The following is a 23,044-nucleotide window of genomic DNA, read 5'->3' on the forward strand; positions in this document are numbered from 1 at the left end:
AAAGCAGAAAAAGAAAAAAAATCAGGTAACAAGAAGCAGCAAAACATGGATCAAAAAGATATAACATATCAAAATATGGATCAAAAACAAGGATGAGGATATCAAAAGGGTATAAAACATAACAAAACATGGATCAAAAACAAGGATGAGGATATCAAAAAGGGATACAACATAACAAAACATGGATCAAAAAGGTGTTAGGACGTATCAAAACATGGATCAAAAAGATATAAAATATCAAAACATGGATCAAAAATGTGTAGCATGTCAAAACGTGGATTAAAAAAGTATTAGGACATTTAAAAAATATGTAACATGTCAAAACATGGATAAAAAAAGGCAATAGGACATTTCAAAAATATGTAACATGTCTAAACATGGATAAAAAAGGCAATAGGACATTTCAAAAATATGTAACATGTCTAAACATGGATAAAAAAGGCAATAGGACATTTCAAAAATATGGAACATGTCAAAATGTGGATCAAAAAGGTATTATAAGTTATAATACACAAGATGTAAGAATATAAGATAAGATATATAAGAGAACCTATCAATACATGGATCAAAAACAAGGATGAGGATATCAAAAAGGTATAAAACATAACAAAACATGGATCAAAAATATGTAGCATGTCAAAACGGGGATAAAAAAAAAAGTATTAGGACATTTAAAAAATATGTAAAATAATAAAATACCAAAAACAAGGATAAGGCTATCAAAAAGGTATACAACATAAAACATGGATAAAAAGGTGTTAGGACGTATCAAAACGTGGACCAAAAATATGTAACATGCCAAAACGTGGATCAAAAAGGTATTAGGACATTAAAAAAATATGTAACATGTCAAAACGTGGATCAAAAACAAGAATGAGGATATCAAAAAAGTATACAACATAACAAAACATGGATCAAAAAGGTGTTAGGACATATTAAAACGTGGACCAAAAATATGGAACATGTCAAAACGTGTCAAAATGTGGATCAAAAAGGTGTTATAAGTTATAATACACAAGTTGTCAGGTGTTAGACCATATGAAGACATGATTCACAAACACAAGAACCTACAAAAAGATGGATGAAAGAGGTGTCAAAAGATATCCAAACATGGATCAAAAAGGTGTCACATGTCAAACCGTGAATGAAAATGTGGATCAAAACGGGGTCAGAACATATGAAAACATGTTCAAAAACGTGTATGGACCAAACAGTTGTTGGAACAAAAGCTGGATGGAAAAACAGCAAGAAGATATGAAAAAGTGTTGGAACGTATTGTATGAAAAGTGCTCTAAAAAGGTGGTTCCAACATATGAAGAAAAGCATGAATGAAAATGTGACAGAATGGATGTCGGAACATACGCGTGTATGAAAACATGGATCAGGAAAGGCTTTGCGTGCGTTCCAAAGACAGTCCATGTGAGAACCTGAGTGAGAAGATGGCTGAGAGCGTGTGTGAGATGAGTGCTGAGATTATAAAGCTGCTGACAGCTCAGCTTTACAGACATTAACAGCTTCCCCCCCTCTTCCCCCCCTCAGCGCCGCTTGTTTCCACCATGTGTTGCCAGAGGAAATATCACGTGACTTAAAGCAACAGCGACACGTTTAATTGCGAGCGCGGGAGAAAAAGAAATCCTGGCTCCACATTACAAAGTAAAGCTGCTTTTCCCACCACATGACAAATGAAGGGAAGCCTTTCGGACGTAAATGGCCGACCTCCGACTTAAGACACCTTTTTTTTTTTTTTTAAAAAGACATTTAATTTTGTCTTAAAAACTTTGCACAATCAGACGTGTGGAAATAAGGCCATTCAATACACACAAAGCCCACCTCGAAGATGTTTACCTGTAAAGGTCACCAGTGAGAATGGATCTGATGAGGGGAACAGTGTGGATGTCAAATTAAGCAAGCATCACATTTACTGGTGGTCCAATGGCAACAGGAAGTCATCCTTTTTTTCAGCAACACACCAAAGTTCCTTTGAATTGGAAGGGGGGGGGGGCGGAAGGGTCCATGTAAACAAAGAACGCAGGTGTGTCAAAAGATGAAAATCCCCTCAAACCAAAAAGTACACTTGCATGTGCACAATTCCCGGAGATGATGTCACATGACAGTAGTCCTCAATGATCATCTTTAAAAAAATAATAATAATAATAATAATAAGTCTGTGCGGCCTTCCCAAAAGAAAGAGGAAGTGGATCTATCAAGTCTAAGCGATTCCGACCAATGACGGCGGCGTCCTCACCTTTACAAGTGACTGTCGGCGATCTAGTATGGCACTTCAAGTCACCTTAAATTTACAACTGTACATTAGCTTTTTTAAAAATGACAGGATGGCGTCCTTATCTGGCTGCCTCTGGAGTCGTTCCCGGCGCTTCCTGTCCCGTGTCTAATGATGGTGACCCACCGACAGCAGCAGGGGGATGAGGCAGCCCAGCACCAGAGCCCCCACTTCCACTTTGCTCAGTCCCTTGCTGGCGTTCCCGCCCGCCGCCGCGTGGCTGTGGCCCGTGCCGCCCACCTCGGGGAGGACGTGGACGGTGGCCACGTACAGGAAGGTGCCGGCAGAGAAGAGCATGGCCACGCCGGTGGCGTTGATGTCGGAGAGCGCCTCTTTGCTGCTCTGTGGAAAGGGGAAAGAGGAGAACCGCTGTCACGCTGCCATTAAATGTCAATCAATCCACTATCAACCATCAAAGTCAAAAGCTCAAAGCATCCTAAAAATTCCTTATTAATATGGAATTTATTTATGGCTGTATGTTATGGCGCCCGCCAAGTCCCACCCACCTCACGCGCCCTGCAGAGACATCAGATGGATGTTGACCATGTTGAGCAACCAATGTAGCTGAAACCTGACACACACGTGCTTGCTATACGCTATAGTTGTGAGCACATAGATATGAAATATGAACACTTTGTTTTCACCAGGAAGACTCCATACTACTACTCTACCGCACCTACCAACGAAACAAACCTACCTGGCTGAGGCCGACAAAGGTGAGCATGGCCAGGAGGGGCGCGGCGAGGGCGAACACCAGCAGGTGCTTGCGGATGCGGTTCCTTTCCAGCCCGGCGTGCATCAGGAAGGACACCAAGCCGAACGCGGCGGGGGCCTGCAGACCAGTCCAAGTTCTCGCATGAGGTTTTCAGTGGAGAGTATTTTCAAAAGATACATCGCCTTTTATTATCAACTCCGTGGGGGGAATACATTGAAATACACATAAATTCCAAAGAAATCCAGCTGAATAGGTGCAGATTGTAGAAGATATGGAAAGCTTTGTGTGTTATGGTGTGTCGCTGCTCTATAGGAATGCCGGAGGAAACCCACACATGCATGGAGAACATGCAAACTCCACACAGAGATGGCCGAGGGTGGAATTGAACCCTGCTCGCCAAGCTGTAAGGTCTGCGCGCTAACCACTCGACCGCCGTGCCGCCCGAGATTAGGACATTTGTTAGATGAAAACATTTTTCTCTAATATTTGGATTTTATTCCCACAATAACGTGTTTTTGTTCAATTAGGAGACTTTAGTTTGTTTCTCACAATATTTGAGATTTCAACTCAACTCAAATGACATTTATTGTCATGATATCAAGATTCTCAATTCTCACTCATAAAAATCACAACTTTTGGTCCCCCCCCCCCCCCCCCCCCAATATCGTACCAGATGGCGGCATGGATTGGAGATGAGCGGTTTACCTTGTGCAGCATGATGGCGACAAAAACGATGAGCTGGACGCTGGTTTGAGAGGTGGAGGCGGCGGCTCCGAGCGCCACGCCGTCAGCTGGCGATTAGACACAACAAAATAACGGTGTTGTTAAATTCCTGCTTGTGAACGTTATGATGTCGACGTACCTGCGGCGTGCACCACCAGACCCAGAGTGGTGGTAATCTTGGACGAGGCCACTCTCGCTGCCTCTGGATCTGCAAACACAGACGAGGAAATGTGGAAATGTGGAATGCTCGATGCTCGTCTCGACGTCCTGGTTTGTTTTTGTTTACCTTCTGTGCTGTGCATGTGGGAGGAGCCTATCTGGTCCACCAGCAGCATGAAGACAAAGCCCAGCACCAGAGACACGCCGATGCAGGCATGCAGCTGCTCATGACCGTGCTCCTGGTGGGGGTGGCCGCCCACGCCCAGCGCCGCCGCCTCCACTTCCTCCGCCTTTGGCTGGGACACCTCCAACACCCCCACCTGGCTGGGACTGTGATGCCCGCCTGCCCATGAGAGAGGCTCAGAGCTCAGCAAACACTCGTTATATACACACAAGGGGCTGCAACATTTCATCTATCATCCACAACTACTCCGGTATTCCATTCATGTCTTTTGATTTAAATGGAAAACTCTGATTTCAGCCACTCAAATTCCAATATTTTTATATTTCCTCGGTCATGATCACATGATATCCATGCGGTGATTTTTTTTTAAAAAGAGGGATTCAAAGTGGAAATAGATGTGTCCCAATGACAGCATTGTTAGCTAGCTGAAATTAACTCATTTTCTCATGTCATAATGTACACAAAAGGGAAAGAAATATGTGTTCATGTTTTATATAAGGATTGGGAATGATGGGCAACATTCCAAAAAAAAGTGCACTTCCCCTTTAAGGAGGTTGGAATATTTCCAGAAAAACTGCACAAAGGGTAAAGAAAAAGCGCAATGTTGACATTAATACAGTTGTCCCTGGTTTATTACAATTAACTGGTTCCAGACTCTTAATAAATGGAATATTGTCATAATTAGAGCAGAGAAAACCTGTTTATGACCTTCAAAATATGAGTTTTAACATGATTAGAGCCCTGTAGACATGAAATAACACCCCTATAGTCACCTTTACACTCCAGTTATTGTTTACAACACTACAGATGCTACAGATTAACTCCATGATTAACCTCATGAGACTGGATGGAGTTGACCAGGGACCGGGAAGTCTGTGTTTTCCCTACTGAGACTGCTGGATGCGGATAAGCGGAGGAAAATGGATGGATGGATGAATGGATACTCCACATAACTTGATATGTTGTGACTAATTATAATTATAGACCATAGCTTACCACCAAACAGCCATTATTTATTAATAGCGTTGTCACAAGACACGATACACAAAAACAAGACGAGATGAGACTTTTAACATCCCTTTTAAGAAAAGTACTTGGAAAAAACCAAAAAAATACTTGACAATATATTGCAATCGACAAATATAATTTCTACTCGTCCGCACTTGGTGTGTATGATAGCAGCCCCGCCTCCACCCACCGAGATAAAGACACTTCATTCATCTTTCATCAGCGCAGGACTGCTGCCTGTTAGACAAGTTTTTTTTTTTGGAAAACCTGATGCGCCCCAGTCTCGCCCAGACCCTAGCTCCAGTGGCCCCCCAAGTAAATTAAGTTTAACACCCCTGCCATATACAGTCTATGATAAATGCCTAAAAATCATACTTTTTAATATTGATACAGTATCGCGATATATCATCGAAACTAGTATATTTTCTTACACCCCTAGGAGTCAGTAATTTCTCAACCAAATGATTCCGTGTTAAGAAGAACGTGGGCGAGAATGTTGCCGATGGCAGTTAGTAGACAACCTGCTGCCTGTCACGTTTGCTCTGTGCCTTTGTTTGAGTCCCAACACGGCTTTCTTAATGTCTGACTGCGCAGAAGTGTATTTTGTGTTATGTACCTTCCAGGATCTCCTCATAAAGAGCGTGGACACCTTCAGGAATGATGACGGCGAGCGCAGTCCCACACAGTAGTCCTGCTCCCAACACTGTGACCAGCTTCAGCTTCTCCTGGAGGAGGGGCACAAGTAAAAACAAAAACATCAATGGTGGCCGGTGGTTGACCTCGGCGGCATTGTCCGCCATTAAGAAAGAGCTGAAAACAATGACCAGCCATCTTCTTTTCACTGGTATTGACATTTACTTTCATGTCTTACCTAACCGGTTCTGTAATTTGACGCTGCTTTTATGCTTTTTCTTTCCTCACACCACGTTATTATCTTTTATTATCTTTAAAATTATCTTTATTATCTTTTAAAATTATCTTTATTTTATTAATTTAACCGCTGCATTGGCCAGGACTTTCATTACCACCAGGGGGCGCTTCACCAGTGGCTAACCATTGCAAATAGTGGCCGACTTATTCTGTATTTTGTTTTGTTGTACATTGGCCACATAATACGCCCCCTGGTGGTGGTCAATGTCCTAGCCGATGCAGTGGTTAACCCCTGGCCACAATTTTGAGCTCGGTGTCTCGATAAAGAAAACTGCTCAACACTATGGCATAAGTGTACAGATATTTCTACTGGAGTCACGTTCGATTCTTACCTCGGAGAAGTTGACTGCCAAAGGAATGGTTCCGGCCACATAGCAGCCCACCAGCATGGCAAGGGACAGCAGACTGATGGAGCTGAAGTCCTCCATGGCTGCACTTTTATTCGTGCTTAAAGCTAATTTTCTTGTGTCGTCAAGACAAATGAACAAAAAAAAACAGTGCAAGTTAAGCAGACGTCAGTTCTCCAGGTGCCAAGTCACCGCCTTCTAATTTCATTAATTGAGGCTTCTCAGGCACTTGGCCCCGCTAGCTAAACAGGCTAAGTTCGCTAGCTAGCTAGAGCTGTGTTATTGTCCCGCCAGAGGCTTTGCACACGAAAGGAGATAAAAGGCGTCCAAACAGGCGAAACCGCGCTTCATGTCCTCAGTAATATTTGTTTAAGTATAAGAGAGAAAACCTTCACCGGGGCTAATCGGAGTATCTGATGCTAATAGCGCTGCCTCCAAACTAAAGCAGTAGAAGACTTCCGGGTCACGTGGCGTCCTGCCACGTCATTGTGTGGCACTCGGGAAGGAACATGTGAACTTACCACTAACTCCATGTATTTATTATTTAATGTGAAAAAATATTACATCGATCATATTCAGGGTTCGATTCAATTCCTTTTTAACCCACAAAAAATCGCACCGGACAATATTCCACCAAGTGCACCATCTGCTGGCCGGATGATGTTCCTAATAAGTCCAGCAGGTGGCGAGCCGGTGCCATTTGCTTTTGCTGTAACTCAATTTAAATAAAGTTAAATTTAGGACTTTTTTTTACAACTGTACATCTTGACGCAATAGCAAATGAACTATGGCATGTTGCCACTATGCACATTTATGGTGATTCAAACAAAAAATTGATGTGAAAAATAAACATTTTGAAAAATTATTTAGGATTTCTGCCCACCCTCAACATAATTGGAATATCATCAGACCACGTGACTTGAGTATTATTATTTTATTTTATTATTTTTTTTACAGGGGGTACTATGTATAAGGTCAGGACTATGTCAACAAAAGTGGAAGAGTTTGCAATCTTTTTACAAGAACAATGTTATTTATATTATGATTTAGTTTTTTATATTTTTATATATATATTATATTATATATAACATTATAACAATATAATAACAATATTACGAGAAAAAAGGTGACAAAAATGTCATTTTAGTAGCATAAAGTTTTTTTTAAAACTTAATTAATTTTAATTTTTTTAATCATAACATAAGAAACAGACCAAAATAAAATTGTAATTAATGTCAAATGAAGTTGGGAATATTTTCTATTACAGTGGATGTAATTATGACCCCCAAACATGAAAATAGTTAAATAGTAAAAAAAAAAAAAAGCTGTAAAAAAACATCTTTTCACGAGGATACTCAAAACTATTAAGGCCAATTTTACAAGAAACAAATTTAATAATATATAATAAAGTAATATTTGAAAAAATGTCCTTTTGGTGGCATAGAGTTATAATATTAAAAAAATAAATAAATAAAGTTGTAATTTCTGGAAATAAAGTCATAATGTTAAGAGAAAAACATTTACAAAGATTATTGAAGAGGGAAGCAAATGTCAATCAATCAATCAGCTTTCACTCAACCACGTTTGAAATGTAATAGGATGGAGTCGTTTTCTTTAAAAAAAAAAAAAGATTTATTAGGTCACACAAGTGAGCAGTGTTTCAACATGGCTGAATTACTGGAGAACAGATGGTAAAATACAATTTCTTCTTATATATAGCCTCAACAAAAATACAACTGAACTTTTTCCCATGCAATACGCCGCCACCAAAAAAGTGTTCACAGCTCACGCCGACGCTCCCTTCGCGACGCAAGGAGTCTTCGGGTTTGCAAGCCGCACGACTGCGAGCTCAAGCGGGTCGGAGGGAAGCTCGGCGCTTACTTTGCCAGTCCGATCTTCTTGGCTTCCGTTTCGTATATCAACAGTCGCCACATTTTCACTATGAAGACTTCCGCCTCCTCGTCCAGGACCTGAACGCACCAAAAGGAGGTTGCTCGCTTACGCTTTGGCAAAACAGGGAGTCATGAAGAAGTCAAAAGTCCAACTTACCATGGCCACGTCGTCAAGAATACCCTGAGGAGTGCTGTGTGCCATCACCTGGGGACGGACAAAGACACTCGCTTAGAGGAACTCTACAATGACGCAGAGTAAAAAAAAAACAAATACTATTCTATAGTTAGGCAGGGGTCTATGTCTTTTTTTCTCCTATTATGTATTATTTTGTAATAGGCATGCAAAGGTGACTATAGGGGTGTTAGTTCATGTCTAGAGGGCTCTATCATATTTAAAAATGTATTTAGGCGATAAACAGCTTTATTTCCTCATATTATGTCTACTATATTGAGTAAAAAGAGTGTAAAGGTGACTATAGGGGTGTTATTTCATGTCTAGAGGGCTCTAATCATGTTTAAAAAGTGTATTTAGAAGGTAAACAGGTTTTTTATGTCTTATTTTCTCTTAACATGCCTACTATATTGGCTGCACGGCGGTCAAGTGGTTAATTGGCGACTCCAAATTGTCCATAGGTATGAATTTGAGTGTGAATGGTTGTTTGTCTATACGTGCCCTGTGATTGGCTGGCCGCCAGTCCAGGGTGTACCCCGCCTCTCGCCCCAAGACAGTTAATGACCAGTAATAATGTATAGTCGGCGTTAATAGAAAGTAAGACATACAAAACCTGTTTGACCTTAATATTAGAGACCTCTAGACATAAAATAACACCCCTACAGTCACCATTACACTCCTGTTACCCAGTATAAGAGACATACAAAACCTGTTTGCAACCTCGACACGGTTTTTAACATTAGAGCCCTCTAGACATGAAATAACACCCCTATAGTCACATTAACACTACCTACTAATAAGAGAATAATAAGAGATAATAAGACATATAAGACATAGAAAACCAAACAAACTTCCAGGAATATTTATAGGGCCTTATAGTCAGGAATATACAGTGTTTGGGTCGGGTTATATTAGCGCCGTTGCCATTATGACACATCAGCTGGTATCAGGTATGACGTAACACGCAGCGAGGTACGTTCCTCAGTTTTAAAAATGGAGGTCAGCAATCAGCACTGGACTGCTGCGGGAACTTTGTTTTTAATCCAAACTTTGAAAGAACTGAACATAATTTCAAGACTGGACTGGCAAAAAAACTACGAAAAAAAATCGGGAGTTATTCCAACAAGTGGAAAAAAAAGTCAGGGAAGCCGGTATCGCATGATGTTTACGTTTTACGGCGTATGCTCCATTGACTATACTGTTTGATTATAGCGCCGCATGTAAACCAGAGATTGGAATATTCCTTTTCCCATTTGGAAAGAGGAAAAACTCCTCATGTGGTAAACGTGACTACAGAGAAATTTGATTTTTTTTAATAATTAGTGTGCAGCCCTACTTGACTGGCCTTCAGGAAAAGGACATGGAATCAAACCTTTGAACAAACAAACTCCACCAGCGTGGCTTCCTCTTCCCCGATGTATTCAATGATCTTCTTATTGATCCACGGTTTAATGCGGCGATCCATCAGCGTCTGCGGCCATGACAAGACACAGTAAAGACGTCAGTATTGACTCGTTACCGACGCGTCTCTGCCATGCGTCTCTTTACCGAGTCCACCATGGACCAGTCCAGGGGGTAGGAGAAGAGCTCCGGCCTGGCGGTGGGGATCTTCTCGATAAGGCTCCTGATGTTCTTGCGCTTCTCCTCGGTGTTGGCGCCGCCTTTTGCCGCCGAGATCTCCGCTCCGTCCAGGCCGAGGTTCTTGTCGTCGTCGCCGTAGTCGAGGGGGACGAGCTTCCTCTTGCGAGGCTGCTCGTCGGCCTCCTCTTCGTCAAACTTATTGAAAACGCTCTCCACCGCGGCCAGTTTCTTTCGCTTGACAGCGTTGAGCTGGCTGGGGCTGTTGGTGGAATCTGAAGAAGAAGAAGAAGAAGAAGAAGAAGGTGTTGACATGTTTGATGCTGGTGTGGATGGGTGCTGCGCCGCGGGTACCCACTCAGTTTCAGACTAAGGCCAATCTTGGGCCGGTGCTCCTCGAGAGGTTGCACCTCAGGCGTGTTCTCGCCTGGAATGATGATGCCGCGGGGGGAGTCGTTGCCAGGTGTGTTTGGGGTGGCATTCCCGCTGGCAGAGGACACAGAGGGAGCGGTATTGATTGGTCGCATGAGGGGTTTGAGGAGCAGCTTAGCCTCTGGCGAATCCCCACCATTGTGGGCGGCATGCTGTTCCTCCTCCACCTTTTCCTCTTCCTCCTCCTCTGGCCGCCGCCGCTCCGCTACCTCCTCGTCCGAGTGGTGCCGCCGCTCTCGAGGGGCCGGCGCCGGCTCTGCGGGCTTTGCCGATGCTCTTTTCTCCCGATCCCGGTGGGACTTCTCCGGCTTGACTTTCACCTCAGGCTCCAGCTTCAGAGGAGGCTTCCGTCTGCGCTCTGCCTCCTCCTCCAGCTGCAGGCCACACAGGAAGCGGAGGAGCTTAGCGTGGCTCTCGCTTTAAGAAGAACACAGCCCGCCTCCTGTGGGACTCACCCTCTGCAGCTCAGCATCGGGGTCCGGGTGACCCTCGGCCAGAAGCCTCTGTCGGATCTCCTCCAGCTCCTCCTTTTCCCTCTTCCGGTCTCGGTCGTCCATTTCCGATTCCTTTTCTCGGTCGCGGAGTCGCTTCTGCAGGGCGCTGCCCCTGTTGGGAGAACAAGGCACCGAAGATGACAAAGGGGAGGAAACGGCCAGAAGGTCAAAGGTCACAAAAAGGCACCGAGGTGGTCACCTGTAGTATTTAGGATCATCTCGCTCGTCGTCATAGTCCTCCAGGAACTCTTTGAGTCTTTTGGCTTCTTTCATCTGAGATGGAGAAAGACTTCATTTTTAATTTGTTAAATATAATTCAACCAAAACCAGCAGAAATTGGAAAATCATAATTAATTTTAATTTAAGAATGAAGCCAAAATATTGAGAGAATTTTTTTGGAAAAAAATTTATTTCACGTGCATAATGTAAGGAAATACAATAATGAAATGTTAAATAAAATACTCTATATTGTTCCTAAACCTGAAATATTTAGAATATATTATACAAAATTAGATAAATATTTTTAAAAATATTTAAAAAATATTAGAAAATTAGGCTGTGAAAAAATACATTTGGCGGGAAATTAATTAATTTTTATTACTATCTTTTTTTTTGAAAAAGCAGGTGTATTCTAAGGTTTTTTTGCGCGCATCATGGATTCACTCCACTTCCATGTTTACCGTTTCACGACAGCGCTCCTCTTCCCGCTCCGTGTCCTTGCTGTAGTCCCGCAACTTCTTCCTCTCTCGCATCTCCCAGTTCTTCAGACGCTTGACCGGGACACGGGAGAAAGAAGAAACTTCAGCCAAACACGTCATCGTTTCAAGAAGACATTTTTTTTTCTTCCATCTGTAACAACAAGAACCTCCTGGTAGGCGGCCTCCTTGTCTCGAAGTCTCCTCTCCAGTCTCCGACGCTCGTACACGTCCTCGTCATCCTCGTCGCGTTCTCGCTTTTTGTCCTCCCTGGTCCTTTCTCTGCACATGTTTAAAAAGCCTCATGTTATACACACATATACAGTGAAGAAAATAAGTATTTGAACACCCTGCTATTTTGCTATTTCTCCCACTTAGAAATCATGGAGGGGTCTGAAATTTTCATCGTAGGTGCATGTCCACTGTGAGAGAGATAAACTAAAAAGAAAAATCCAGAAATCACAATGCATGATTTTTTAACAATTTATTTGTGTGATACAGCTGCAAATAAGTATTTGAACACCTGTGTATCATCTAGAATTCTGACCCTGAAAGACCTGTTAGTCTGCCCATTAGAACTCCACCTGCACTCCATGTATCATCCTGAATCAGATGCACCTGTTTGAGGTCGTTAGCTGCATAAAGACACCTGTCCACCCCATACAATCAGTAAGACTTTAACTTGTAACATGGCGAAGACCAAAGAGCTGTCCAAAGACACCAGAGACAAAATTGTACACCTCCACAAGGCTGGAAAGGGCTACGGAGCAATTACCAAGCAGCTTGGTGAAAAAAGGTCCACTGTTGGAGCTATCATTAGAAAATGGAAGAAGCTAAACATGACGGTCAATCTCAATCGGAGTGGAGCCCCATGCAAGATATCACCTCGTGGGGTCTCAATGATTCTAAGAAAGGTGAGGAATCAGCCCAGAACTACACGACAGGACTTGGTCAATGACCTGAAAAGAGCTGGGACCACCGTTTCCAAGGTTACTGTAGGTAATACACTAAGACGTCATGATGTGAAATCATGCATGGCACGAAAGGTTCCCCTGCTTAAACCAGCACATGTCAAGGCCCGTCTTAAGTTTGCATATGACCATTTGGATGATACAGAGGAGTCATGGGAGAAAGTTTTATGGTCAGATGAGACCAAAATAGAACTTTTTGGTCATAATTCCAATAAGCGTGTTTGGAGGAAGAAGAATGAAGAGTACAATCCGAAGAACACCATCCCTACTGTGAAGCATGGGGGTGGTAGCATCATGCTTTGGGGGTGTTTTTCTGCACATGGGACAGGACGAGTGCACTGCATTAAAGAGAGGATGACTGGGGCCGTGTATTGTGAGATTTTGGGGAACAACCTCCTTCCCTCTGTCAGAGCATTGAAGATGGGTCGTGGCTGGGTCTTCCAACACGACAACGACCCGAAGCACACAGCCAGGAAAACCAAGGAGTGGCTCCGTAAGAAGCATATCAAGGTTCTAGCATGGCCCAGCCAGTCTCCAGACCTGAACCCAATCGAAAATCTTTGGAGGGAGCTCAAACTCCGTGTTTCTCAGCGACAGCCCAGAAACCTGACTGATCTAGAGAAGATCTGTGTGGAGGAGTGGGCCAAGATCCCTCCTGCAGTGTGTGCAAACCTGGTGAAAAACTACAGGAAACGTTTGACCTCTGTAATAGCAAACAAAGGCTACTGTACCAAATATTAACATTCATTTTCTCAGGTGTTCAAATACTTATTAGCAGCTGTATCACACAAATAAATTGTTAAAAAATCATGCATTGTGATTTCTGGATTTTTCTTTTTAGTTTATCTCTCTCACAGTGGACATGCACCTACGATGAAAATTTCAGACCCCTCCATGATTTCTAAGTGGGAGAAATAGCAAAATAGCAGGGTGTTCAAATACTTATTTTCTTCACTGTATATACATATATACACACATATACACATATTAGTGGTGCAATGCGGCCCGTATATGTGTTTGTTGAGGTCAGAAAAATATTTATTTGTATTCAAGTAAAATTTAACCCCTCCCCATACAAATAATAATAATTACAATATTAATAATTAGGAATAAATTGATCGATGTTTGATTTTCTTAGATGGAACTAAATGATGGCTGTTGGTGACGGCAGCTACTCCAGTCGCTCCGCAGCACTGTTTTTACCATTATTAAATCCACCAATCAACCTGTAAGGAAAAAATTATAATAATAACAGCCATAACCTCATGGATGGCTGAACCAAGAAGGAATAAAATATTGTAGCGTTTGGTATCTATGCGGTTATATATCTATATATATATATTTACACACACACAATAGGGATCGACCGATATGGTTTTTTGGGGCTAATGCTGATACCAATTTTTTTCCATCACCCTCAGCCGATGGCCGATTTTGCTTGGGCCGATACTTTTTGCTTTTGATCCCTCAATTTACATGAAAAAATTACCATGATATCATGCGGTGGAAAAATACATCGCAAATATCGGCCCGATATATCAGTCGATCCTTAATATATACACACACATACAAAACAAAAAAAAACTTGCAACTTTGTTTTGTTTCTCATAATATCACGAGTTAAAAAATCTTATCCTATTTAATATTTATGGTCCTAAAATTTCCATGATAATATTACACCATTAATCCTGACTTTTTCTGGTTTTATTACAAATGTTGTCACTTAATATTTTGACTTTACTCTTATAAAATGACTGTGGTATTTTCCATTTTTGACGATATTTGTTTTAGTTTTCTTGTTTTCAGAATGTACCTCAGGCCACGAATAACATATATAATATATATATTTCAAGAAGAAAATGTGTATGAAAAAGCTTAATATCAACTTTACATTTTTGCTGTTTTTTTAAAACTCATTTTCCAAATCTTTCAACTTTTGACCTAAATAATCTTCCTACATTTTCTGTTGGTAATATGTTTTTCTTACCGTATTATTTTAACTTTATTCCCAACAACTTACATTTTGTTTGTTTCTCATAATATTCAGACCGCATAAAAACAAGCATTTTTTTCATGAATGTATCATCTTTATGCTACATTATTTTTTCCTCGTTAGAATACTTTTTCTGTCAATATTTGGACTTTATTGAAATTACAACTGTCCTGTCATTTCTCCTCTTTTTGAGCCCACAACTCAATACAAAGCTTTTCAACGTGTAGCAAAGCCTGTCCACTGACCTGGAGTGACTTCGCCCTTGGCTGATGTCTCGGCTCTTCTCCCGCTCTCGCTCCCTCGTCCTCTCCCGTTCGCGTTCTCGCTCCCGCTCTCTTTCCCTTTCCCTATCCCTTTCCCTGTCCCTGTCTCGGTCACGTTCCCGGTCTCTGTCCCGCTCCCGCTCTTTGTCCCGCTCGCGTTCCTTCTCCTTCTCGCGGTCGCGGCGCTCCCTCTCGCGTTCCCTCTCACGCTCGCGCTCTCGTTCTCGGTCCTTGTCCTTGCGGTCCTTCTCCAGATCCTGGCGCTCCTTCTCCTTCTTGCCTTTCTCCTCCTCCAATTTCTGTGTGTGTGAATGAGGAATTGTCATCCCACAGGAAGCAGACACTTGCTGGTGTACGAGTTAGTTTTATTGTGATTGACACCATAAATATTTGTCCTACATTTATTTTACCTACATATTTATTGCTAATGTTTGCATGCTAACACCTAGCATAATAGTGTTTATATTTGTGTCTACCTATGCAAATGCTAAAAACGGTACTATGCCAATGTTAGCATGCAAGCCATGCCAACATGCTAACGTTAGTATGCTACCTAATGCGCTACAGCTGGCATGCTAGCATCTAGCATGATAGTGTTTATATTTGTGTCTACCTATGCAAATGATAAAAACGGTACTATGCCAATGTTAGCATGCAAGCCATGCCAACATGCTAACATTAGTATGCTACCTAATGCACTACCGCTGGTATGCTAACACCTAGCATGATAGTGTTTTTTATATAAGTGTCTACCTAAGAAAATGGCTAAAATTACTACTATGCTTATGTTAACATCCTAGCAATGCTAATGTTAGCATGATAGTGACAAGTGTTTTATATGCGCGTCTACCAATGAAAATAGCTAAAAATGCCAATATGTATGATATATATGGTATTTGCCGTGGAAAACGGCCTATGCAACTTTTCAGGCTCGATATCCTAGTGCTTCAAGCGCTAGGACTTGACCAACGGGAGGAATATTTGAACGCCATTTTCATACATCACCTTGTGTGTGTCCCGGAATTTACTGATCTCCCTGGAAATCAAGTCTCTCTTGTCATCCTCCAGCTCCATGTCGGCGATGTCGTCCTGGCAACAAATAACATATTTTTCTTCGATATTTCAACTCAAAAGATGACATGTTAGTACATGTGAAATTGCTACCTTTTTTTCTCCCACAGATTACAATTTTAAGCTTAATATATTGATTTTATTTTGCTAAAGTTTCTGCTCTTACTTTTTGGAAATTCTCCAAAGATTCCAACTTTCTTCTTGTAAACATTGTTCTCATAAAATGACTTTTTTGACTTGTAATAGAACTTTTTCTGCAACCTAATTTTCTAAACAGTACAACTTTATTGTAACTCTCGCCTGAAGACAGCTGGGATAGGCTCCAGCACAGCCTTGGGACCCCCGTGAGGATAAGCGGCATAGAAACTGAATGCATTTTACCAATTATTACAGGTTTATCTTTCTTTTTTTCCTCATTAGAATACAACATTTCACTCAATATATTGACTTTATTCTGGCTAAAGTTTGGCAGTTTTTTTTCCATTTTTTTTTTAAATGTCCAAATATTCCCACCTTCTTCCTGTAAACATTGCTGTCATAAAATGATGACACCAATATTTTACTTTATTCCTGCATTGTATCTCTTTCTGGCATCTCCTATTTGGTGTTTTGTTTCTCATAATATTACATCTTTTTCCATTTAATTATTAGGTTATTTTGTCAGATATTACATGTTTATTCTCATAAAACTATGACTTTTTTACCTTATTACAATATGAAATTTTTTGGTTTGGATATATATTTTTCCAATTCTGCTGTTTAAAATTGTCCAAACTTTCTTCTTGTACATTTTCTTCAGACAAAAAGCTGACTTGTGACGCTGTGCTGGATTACTAAAAGGGAAAAGCAATACGTTAGCATGCTAAGGTGGTCGATACCTCTTCTTTCTTGTCTCTCCTCTTCTTGCGGGACTGAGCATCAGAGTCCTGCGAGGACGAGCTGAGCTCGCTGGAGTATTCTCTTATGAGGACCTCAATCGCCCCCTTTGCGGCCTGATCCCGATGCACCGTCTCCTCATCCAGAACCTCGTCTTCGTCCTTGGAGTCGCCGCTGGCTCCCTGGTGCAGCCGACAGAGAAAAAAATATGTTTTTTTTTCGTGGACTGCGGATATGGGAGTACAATTGACAGCGAGCTCACGTACGCCATTGGCGCTCTTCTTCTTGGCCTTCCACTCTTCTAGCTGTGCCTCCGTCTTTGCGTCGACTTTGACCAGCAGTTTCTTATCACCTAAGAGCAATTCGTGCAGCAGTCGCAGGGCGCGCAGTGTGGATTCCGGCTCCTTGTACTCGCAGAAGCCAAATGCTTGCAGAAGAAGAAGCAGCAAAAGCACAACAATCAGCAGTTGAAGCAGGACAATCTTGTTTTACTGCTAGAAGGGCAACATCTTAGATACTACAGTAAAGTCTCGTTATATCGATATCGGTTAAAACTAATTACTACTTATTACGATACTATTTTCATTTCCCGGCAAATTTCTAGTCTTTTATGATATAATTAGCTCAGTTAGTACGATACACGGTTATTATGATAATCCGGTTACTACGATGCCCTTTTCATCTCCCGCCAGCCAATTTGGTCTGCTTATATCGATACAAAAGCAGCTTAAATCAATCTTTGCTTAAGGATTTCAATACCAAAAAAGAACACGGCGACCGCTGCTTCCAGTCAACTTTATTTTTCACACTTCCACCACCAGAGTGCAGCACACACAGCGGAAAACACCCGTCCCTCGCGCCTACCCCTCCGGGTGGCAACACCTTCCCTATCGATAGTTCCGGGGTGAATTATGTCCCGGTAACCGGTAATCACTACAGCGTAAGTTTATTTTTATTTACTGTAGTACAAAATTTATTGTAGTACAAAAGCATGCTAGATACGCAATCCATGAACTCAAGGAGAAAATTACATGCCATATCAAAGATCTGCCCACTTTTAATGCAGTTCGGCGCAGGATCGGATATATGGATAGTCCGGTTATATCGGTATTTTTTCCGACTCCCGAGAATATCGATATAACGAGACTTTACTGTATTTTTTTTTTTTTTTTTTTACCTTGAAGTTTCCCAGAGGCACCTTGGACTCTCTTCCAGCTTAGAACAATGCCACACTTCTGGAAAGAATAAGGACAGGGAGGATTTGATCCTTTCACGTTACCTTGCATAATATAATATATTATAATATATAATATATTAAGGGAAAAAAGTGAAAAGAAGCTCCAATTTAATAAGGAACTTAGTTTTAAATAGTTCAAATATTGCAGAAAATGTATGTTTTTTTGTAAATTGAGTTTGTGAAGCAAAACCGAAGCACCATGGTTAAGAACGACACGAGGTTAAGAAGGTGAAACTCACGGCTAGCAGCTGCCTGACCAGCATGTCGGACGCCTTCTCCGAGATGTTGCCCACAAACACGGTGGTGGTGGGGCCGTCCTCGGCCTCCCGGGCTCGGATGCCGGCGGGCTCCCTCTTTGGGGTCATGGCTTTCTGTGCAACAGAAACTGTGGTTGGGACAAGAACCTGCCGCAAGGAAAGAACAACAAGGTGTAAAAGGTCAGGCCGAGTGGGTGCATGCTGTGTACAGTAGTGTACAGTACTGTGTACAGTACTGTGTATAGTAGTGTACTGTACCAATCACTGTCAACTAGTCTGTGTGAGCGGATATTTAACTCTTAACCCAGATATGAATGGAATCTAATGCTTAGGCTCTGCGGTGACTCACTGTGGGAGTGGGGGTCACGACACCCATGTGAACTGGTATCATGGGAGTACCTGAAAAAAAGACCAAAATGACGTCACAATTATTTGATAAAATAACAACGACTCTTTCTTTCAAGCCACATCGACTACCGCCGTTTCCGTACTCCGTGTCTGTATCTGAATCTGTACAAGCCGCTACATTTTGGACAGGGCAGCACACCGGGCGCTCATATAGAGCATGTCCGACCACAAGGCGCCTTCCTGGGCCGCGTCAGATGAAATAGACAAAGATGGATGCAAGTCTTAACTACCATGTCCACCATTATCTCATACTACAGCGTTTTAGGGTGAACATGTTCAAGTGTTAACTACCACGTCCACCATTATGTAACACTGTTACAGCGTTTTAAGGCAAACATGTTCAAGTGTTAGTGTCTTTACAGTTAGTCTTTTCTTATTTATAGTGTCTTACAGTTAGTCTTTTCTTATTTATAGTGTCTTTACAGTTAGTCTTTTCTTATTTATAGTGTCTTACAGTTAGTGTTTTCTTATTTATAGTGTCTTACAGTTAGTGTTTTCTTATAGTGTCCTTACCGTTCGTCTTTTCTTATTTATAGTGTCTTACAGTTAGTGTTTTCTTATAGTGTCCTTACCGTTCGTCTTTTCTTATTTATAGTGTCTTTACCGTTCATATTTTCTTATTTATAGTGTCTTTACCGTTCATTTTTTCTTATTTATAGTGTCTTGCAGTTAGTGTTTTCTTATTTATAGTGTCTTGCAGTTGGTGTTTTCTTATAGTGTCTTTACCGTTGGTCTTTTCTTATTTATAGTGTCTTTACAGTTAGTCTTTTCTTATTTAGTGTCTTTACCTTTTGTCCTTTCTTATTTATAGTGTCTTTACCGTTGGTCTTTTCTTATTTATAGTGTCTTTACAGTTAGTCTTTTCTTATTTAGTGTCTTTACCGTTGGTCTTTTCTTATTTATAGTGTCTTTACAGTTAGTCTTTTCTTATTTAGTGTCTTTACCTTTTGTCCTTTCTTATTTATAGTGTCTTTACGGCTTGTCATTTCTTATTTATAGTGTCTTTACAGCTTGTCGTTTCTTATTTATAGTGTCTTACAGTTTGTCTTTTCTTATTTATAGTGTCTTTACAGCTTGTTGTTTCTTATTTATAGTGTCTTACAGTTTGTCTTTTCGTATTTATAGTGGCTTTACGGTTTGTCTTTTCTTATTTATAATGTCTTTACGGCTTGTTGTTTCTTATTTATAGTGTCTTACAGTTAGTCTTTTCTTATTTATAGTGTCTTTACAGTTAGTCTTTTCTTATTTATAGTGTCTTACAGTTAGTGTTTTCTTATTTATAGTGTCTTACAGTTAGTGTTTTCTTATAGTGTCCTTACCGTTCGTCTTTTCTTATTTATAGTGTCTTACAGTTAGTGTTTTCTTATAGTGTCCTTACCGTTCGTCTTTTCTTATTTATAGTGTCTTTACCGTTCATATTTTCTTATTTATAGTGTCTTTACCGTTCATTTTTTCTTATTTATAGTGTCTTGCAGTTAGTGTTTTCTTATTTATAGTGTCTTGCAGTTGGTGTTTTCTTATAGTGTCTTTACCGTTGGTCTTTTCTTATTTATAGTGTCTTTACAGTTAGTCTTTTCTTATTTAGTGTCTTTACCTTTTGTCCTTTCTTATTTATAGTGTCTTTACCGTTGGTCTTTTCTTATTTATAGTGTCTTTACAGTTAGTCTTTTCTTATTTAGTGTCTTTACCGTTGGTCTTTTCTTATTTATAGTGTCTTTACAGTTAGTCTTTTCTTATTTAGTGTCTTTACCTTTTGTCCTTTCTTATTTATAGTGTCTTTACGGCTTGTCATTTCTTATTTATAGTGTCTTTACAGCTTGTCGTTTCTTATTTATAGTGTCTTACAGTTTGTCTTTTCTTATTTATAGTGTCTTTACAGCTTGTTGTTTCTTATTTATAGTGTCTTACAGTTTGTCTTTTCGTATTTATAGTGGCTTTACGGTTTGTCTTTTCTTATTTATAATGTCTTTACGGCTTGTTGTTTCTTATTTATAGTGTCTTACAGTTTGTCCTTTCTTATTTATAGTGCCTTTACAGTTAGTATTTTCTTATAGTGTCTTTACAGTTTGGCTTTTCTCATTAATAGCGTCTTACAGTTTGTCTTTTCTGATTAATAGCGTCTTTACCGTTTGTCTTTTCTTATTTACAGTGTCTTTACCGTTTGTCTTTTCTCATTTACAGTGTCTTTACAGTTGGTCCTTTCTTATTCATAGTGTCTTTACAGTTTGTCCTTTCTTATTTATCAGTGTATTTACAGTCCTTACATTGACAGTGTTACCAATAACTTCCAGATTTTAATTTGTCTTCTGCTTCTTTATTGTTATTTCATATTTTGGGTATTGTACGAATTGATGTTCATGTATAGTATTATATCCTGTGTATATCTTATTTCATATACCAGTCAATATACCGGATATCATTTCTCGGCCCCAAATATCCGTATCAGCATGTGCCCCAGAAATCCTATATTGGCCGGGCTGTAGTTTATTCCCCAGCTCCCTCTCTCTCCCCTATGGAGAGGTGGGGGGGGGGGCAGCTAATGATGATCAAAGCAGAGGTTGCGGCTGTTTGGAATTCGCCCTGACAGAATGGGATTAGATCTGAGGTGGTCCACCTGTCATCCATTGCAGCCTGGTCTTCTTGGAAGACCCCCCCCCCCCAAGATTATTGACTTGGGTTGGAATCTCCACTTGGGTATCTCTGTGTGGAATTTGCATGTTCTCCATGCAAACTCCAGTTTTCCTCCCCCATTCCAAAAACATGTTAGCTTCATTCATTAGCCACTCCAAATTGTCCATAGGTATGAATGTGAGTGTGAATGGTTGTTTGTCTATATGTGCCCTGTGATTGGCTGGCCACCAAGACAGCTGGGATAGGCTCCAGCATACCCCCACCCTAGTGAAGATATGCGGCATAGAAAATGAATGGATAAAAAGATTATTTTTTTCTTTTTGGATTTTTTTTTACTCTTATATTTTACTAATATTGAATATTCTTGTAAAACTGTTGATTTGTATATGTTTGCAGTTGTTGGCCTTGTTTTACTTTTCTTGTGTAAATTCAATTTTTAGACTGTGCCAGGGGCCAAATTAACATCTTTAAAGAAAAAAAGAAGAAGAAGCTGCAGGCCGCACTTTGAGCACCCTAGGGTTCCACCCTCACTTTGTGCCGCTATCTTTCAATATTGTCAATAGCGTACAAAGAACGTTATCTTCTTCTCCGGTTCATAGCAGTACATTGCACTTGAGGCCGGCCAGTATGTGTGTGTGTGTGCTTGTTTACACACGGAAATACAAACACGGCCGCACTCCTCCCGCTTACCTGGTGGGACAGTCGGGCCGAAGGTTGCAAACTGGGGCGGCGGGAGGCCGGGGGGCAGCTGTGGGATGCTCAGTGGCTGGCGGTTGAGTGGAGGTGGGAACGACATAGTGAAGGTACCACAGGAACCTGTGACGACAACTTAATCATAAATACACTTCAGTCGCCATCTTTACGGGTGCATTTAGCCAACCCAAGTCGATTAAAGAGTAAACATAGGAAGCAACAAAGACTCCTCTGTCTTCAAATGAGGACGTCTTACCAGTGTGCTAGTTAGCACTTAGCTAGTGTTAGCTCCGTGGCCTAGCTGGCTAACGTTAGCCAAGAAGCTAGCGCCGGAGTTACTCACCTACAAAGGGGAGTTGGGATTTACAAGACGCAGCCGGGAAAAGTGGACGTTAACCCGAACACAGGCCCATGAAAGACAAGGAACAGAAAAAATGGCAACTCTACTGATTCTCGTTGTAACGACACCGGTACTCAACAGGAACACAGAAAATATCACCCTATTCTTCTCGCGGAGGATGGTGGGAAATAAGATAATCCGGGAGCAGTGCTTCCCTCAGTCAGGTCTTTCAGGCAAAGCACCACGACGCCTGACTGATTCATACAAACTTCTCACAAGAGAAGTAATATTAGCGCTTCAAATATTGTGTTTTTATTTCTGTGCGTGACACGGATCCAAAGTAAAAACATTATTTGTCAATTTTTTTTCAGCCTTCCATTATATGCCTGTCCAATAATGCAGTGTGTGTAATATGACGTGACTGTAGGGTGTTATTTCATGTCAATAGGGCTCTAATATACAAAGTACACATATCGGAAACTTATTTTCTCTTAGTAGGTCTACAATATTGGGTAATATGGGTATAAAGGTGACTACCAGGGTGTTATTTCATGTCTAAAGGGTTCTGATAATATAACAAAAGTGTATTTAAAAGGGCTCTAAGTTGTGCTCTAAGTTGTAATTTTTTCAAAATTGTGTTGGAGGAAACGTTATGGCAATAAAGTCAAAATATTACGTAATTTTAATATTAAGT

At 40.9% G+C, this 23,044-nt stretch overlaps 2 protein-coding genes across 3 annotated transcripts; both read right to left on the reverse strand.

The window, feature by feature from the left end:
• Positions 1-1,733: 1,733 nt before the first annotated feature.
• Positions 1,734-6,833, reverse strand: slc39a9 (solute carrier family 39 member 9). Its single transcript, XM_058057609.2, has 7 exons — positions 6,333-6,833; positions 5,687-5,795; positions 4,006-4,221; positions 3,859-3,927; positions 3,702-3,787; positions 2,979-3,113; positions 1,734-2,623 (listed from the first exon to the last, which is right to left on the reverse strand). Exons 1-7 carry the CDS (start codon positions 6,426-6,428, stop codon positions 2,390-2,392), a joined length of 945 nt encoding a protein of 314 aa, XP_057913592.2. The 5' UTR covers positions 6,429-6,833; the 3' UTR covers positions 1,734-2,389.
• Positions 6,834-7,955: 1,122 nt separating this feature from the next.
• rbm25a (RNA binding motif protein 25a) lies at positions 7,956-22,549 on the reverse strand. 2 transcript variants are annotated; one of them, XM_058057522.2, is made up of 18 exons: positions 22,354-22,549; positions 22,008-22,133; positions 18,628-18,677; positions 18,261-18,425; positions 17,962-18,019; positions 17,051-17,211; positions 16,787-16,966; positions 15,843-15,926; positions 14,820-15,136; positions 11,781-11,892; positions 11,596-11,685; positions 11,115-11,188; positions 10,877-11,027; positions 10,348-10,795; positions 9,960-10,264; positions 9,784-9,882; positions 8,397-8,444; positions 7,956-8,317 (listed from the first exon to the last, which is right to left on the reverse strand). In XM_058057522.2, the coding sequence occupies exons 2-18, from the start codon at positions 22,111-22,113 to the stop codon at positions 8,225-8,227; spliced, it is 2,541 nt and encodes an 846-aa protein (XP_057913505.2). In that variant the 5' UTR covers positions 22,114-22,133; positions 22,354-22,549; the 3' UTR covers positions 7,956-8,224. The 2 variants fall into 2 exon arrangements, with proteins under 2 accessions (XP_057913505.2, XP_057913506.2); XM_058057523.2 differs by lacking the exon at positions 18,628-18,677 and having other exon boundaries at positions 18,261-18,392.
• Between the last annotated feature and the right edge of the window lie 495 nt (positions 22,550-23,044).

This window comes from Doryrhamphus excisus, linkage group LG19, assembly GCF_037039965.1.
Source record: "Doryrhamphus excisus strain RoL-2023G ecotype Guam linkage group LG19, RoL_Dexc_Guam_v1.1, whole genome shotgun sequence".
Lineage (NCBI taxonomy): Eukaryota > Metazoa > Chordata > Actinopteri > Syngnathiformes > Syngnathidae > Doryrhamphus > Doryrhamphus excisus.

Coding starts and splice junctions, on each gene's coding strand:
- slc39a9 (XM_058057609.2), bottom strand. CDS start 6,428: ATGGAGGACTTCAGCTCCATCAGTCTGCTGTCCCTTGCCATGCTGGTG. Junction 4,222..5,686: donor TTATGAGGAGATCCTGGAAG/GTACATAACACA, acceptor TCTCATGGGCAG/GCGGGCATCACAGTCCCAGC. Junction 3,114..3,701: donor TCGCCATCATGCTGCACAAG/GTAAACCGCTCA, acceptor ACTGGTCTGCAG/GCCCCCGCCGCGTTCGGCTT.
- rbm25a (XM_058057522.2), bottom strand. CDS start 22,113: ATGTCGTTCCCACCTCCACTCAACCGCCAGCCACTGAGCATCCCACAG. Junction 10,796..10,876: donor CCGATGCTGAGCTGCAGAGG/GTGAGTCCCACA, acceptor TGTGGCCTGCAG/CTGGAGGAGGAGGCAGAGCG. Junction 10,265..10,347: donor TGGCCTTAGTCTGAAACTGA/GTGGGTACCCGC, acceptor CTTCTTCTTCAG/ATTCCACCAACAGCCCCAGC.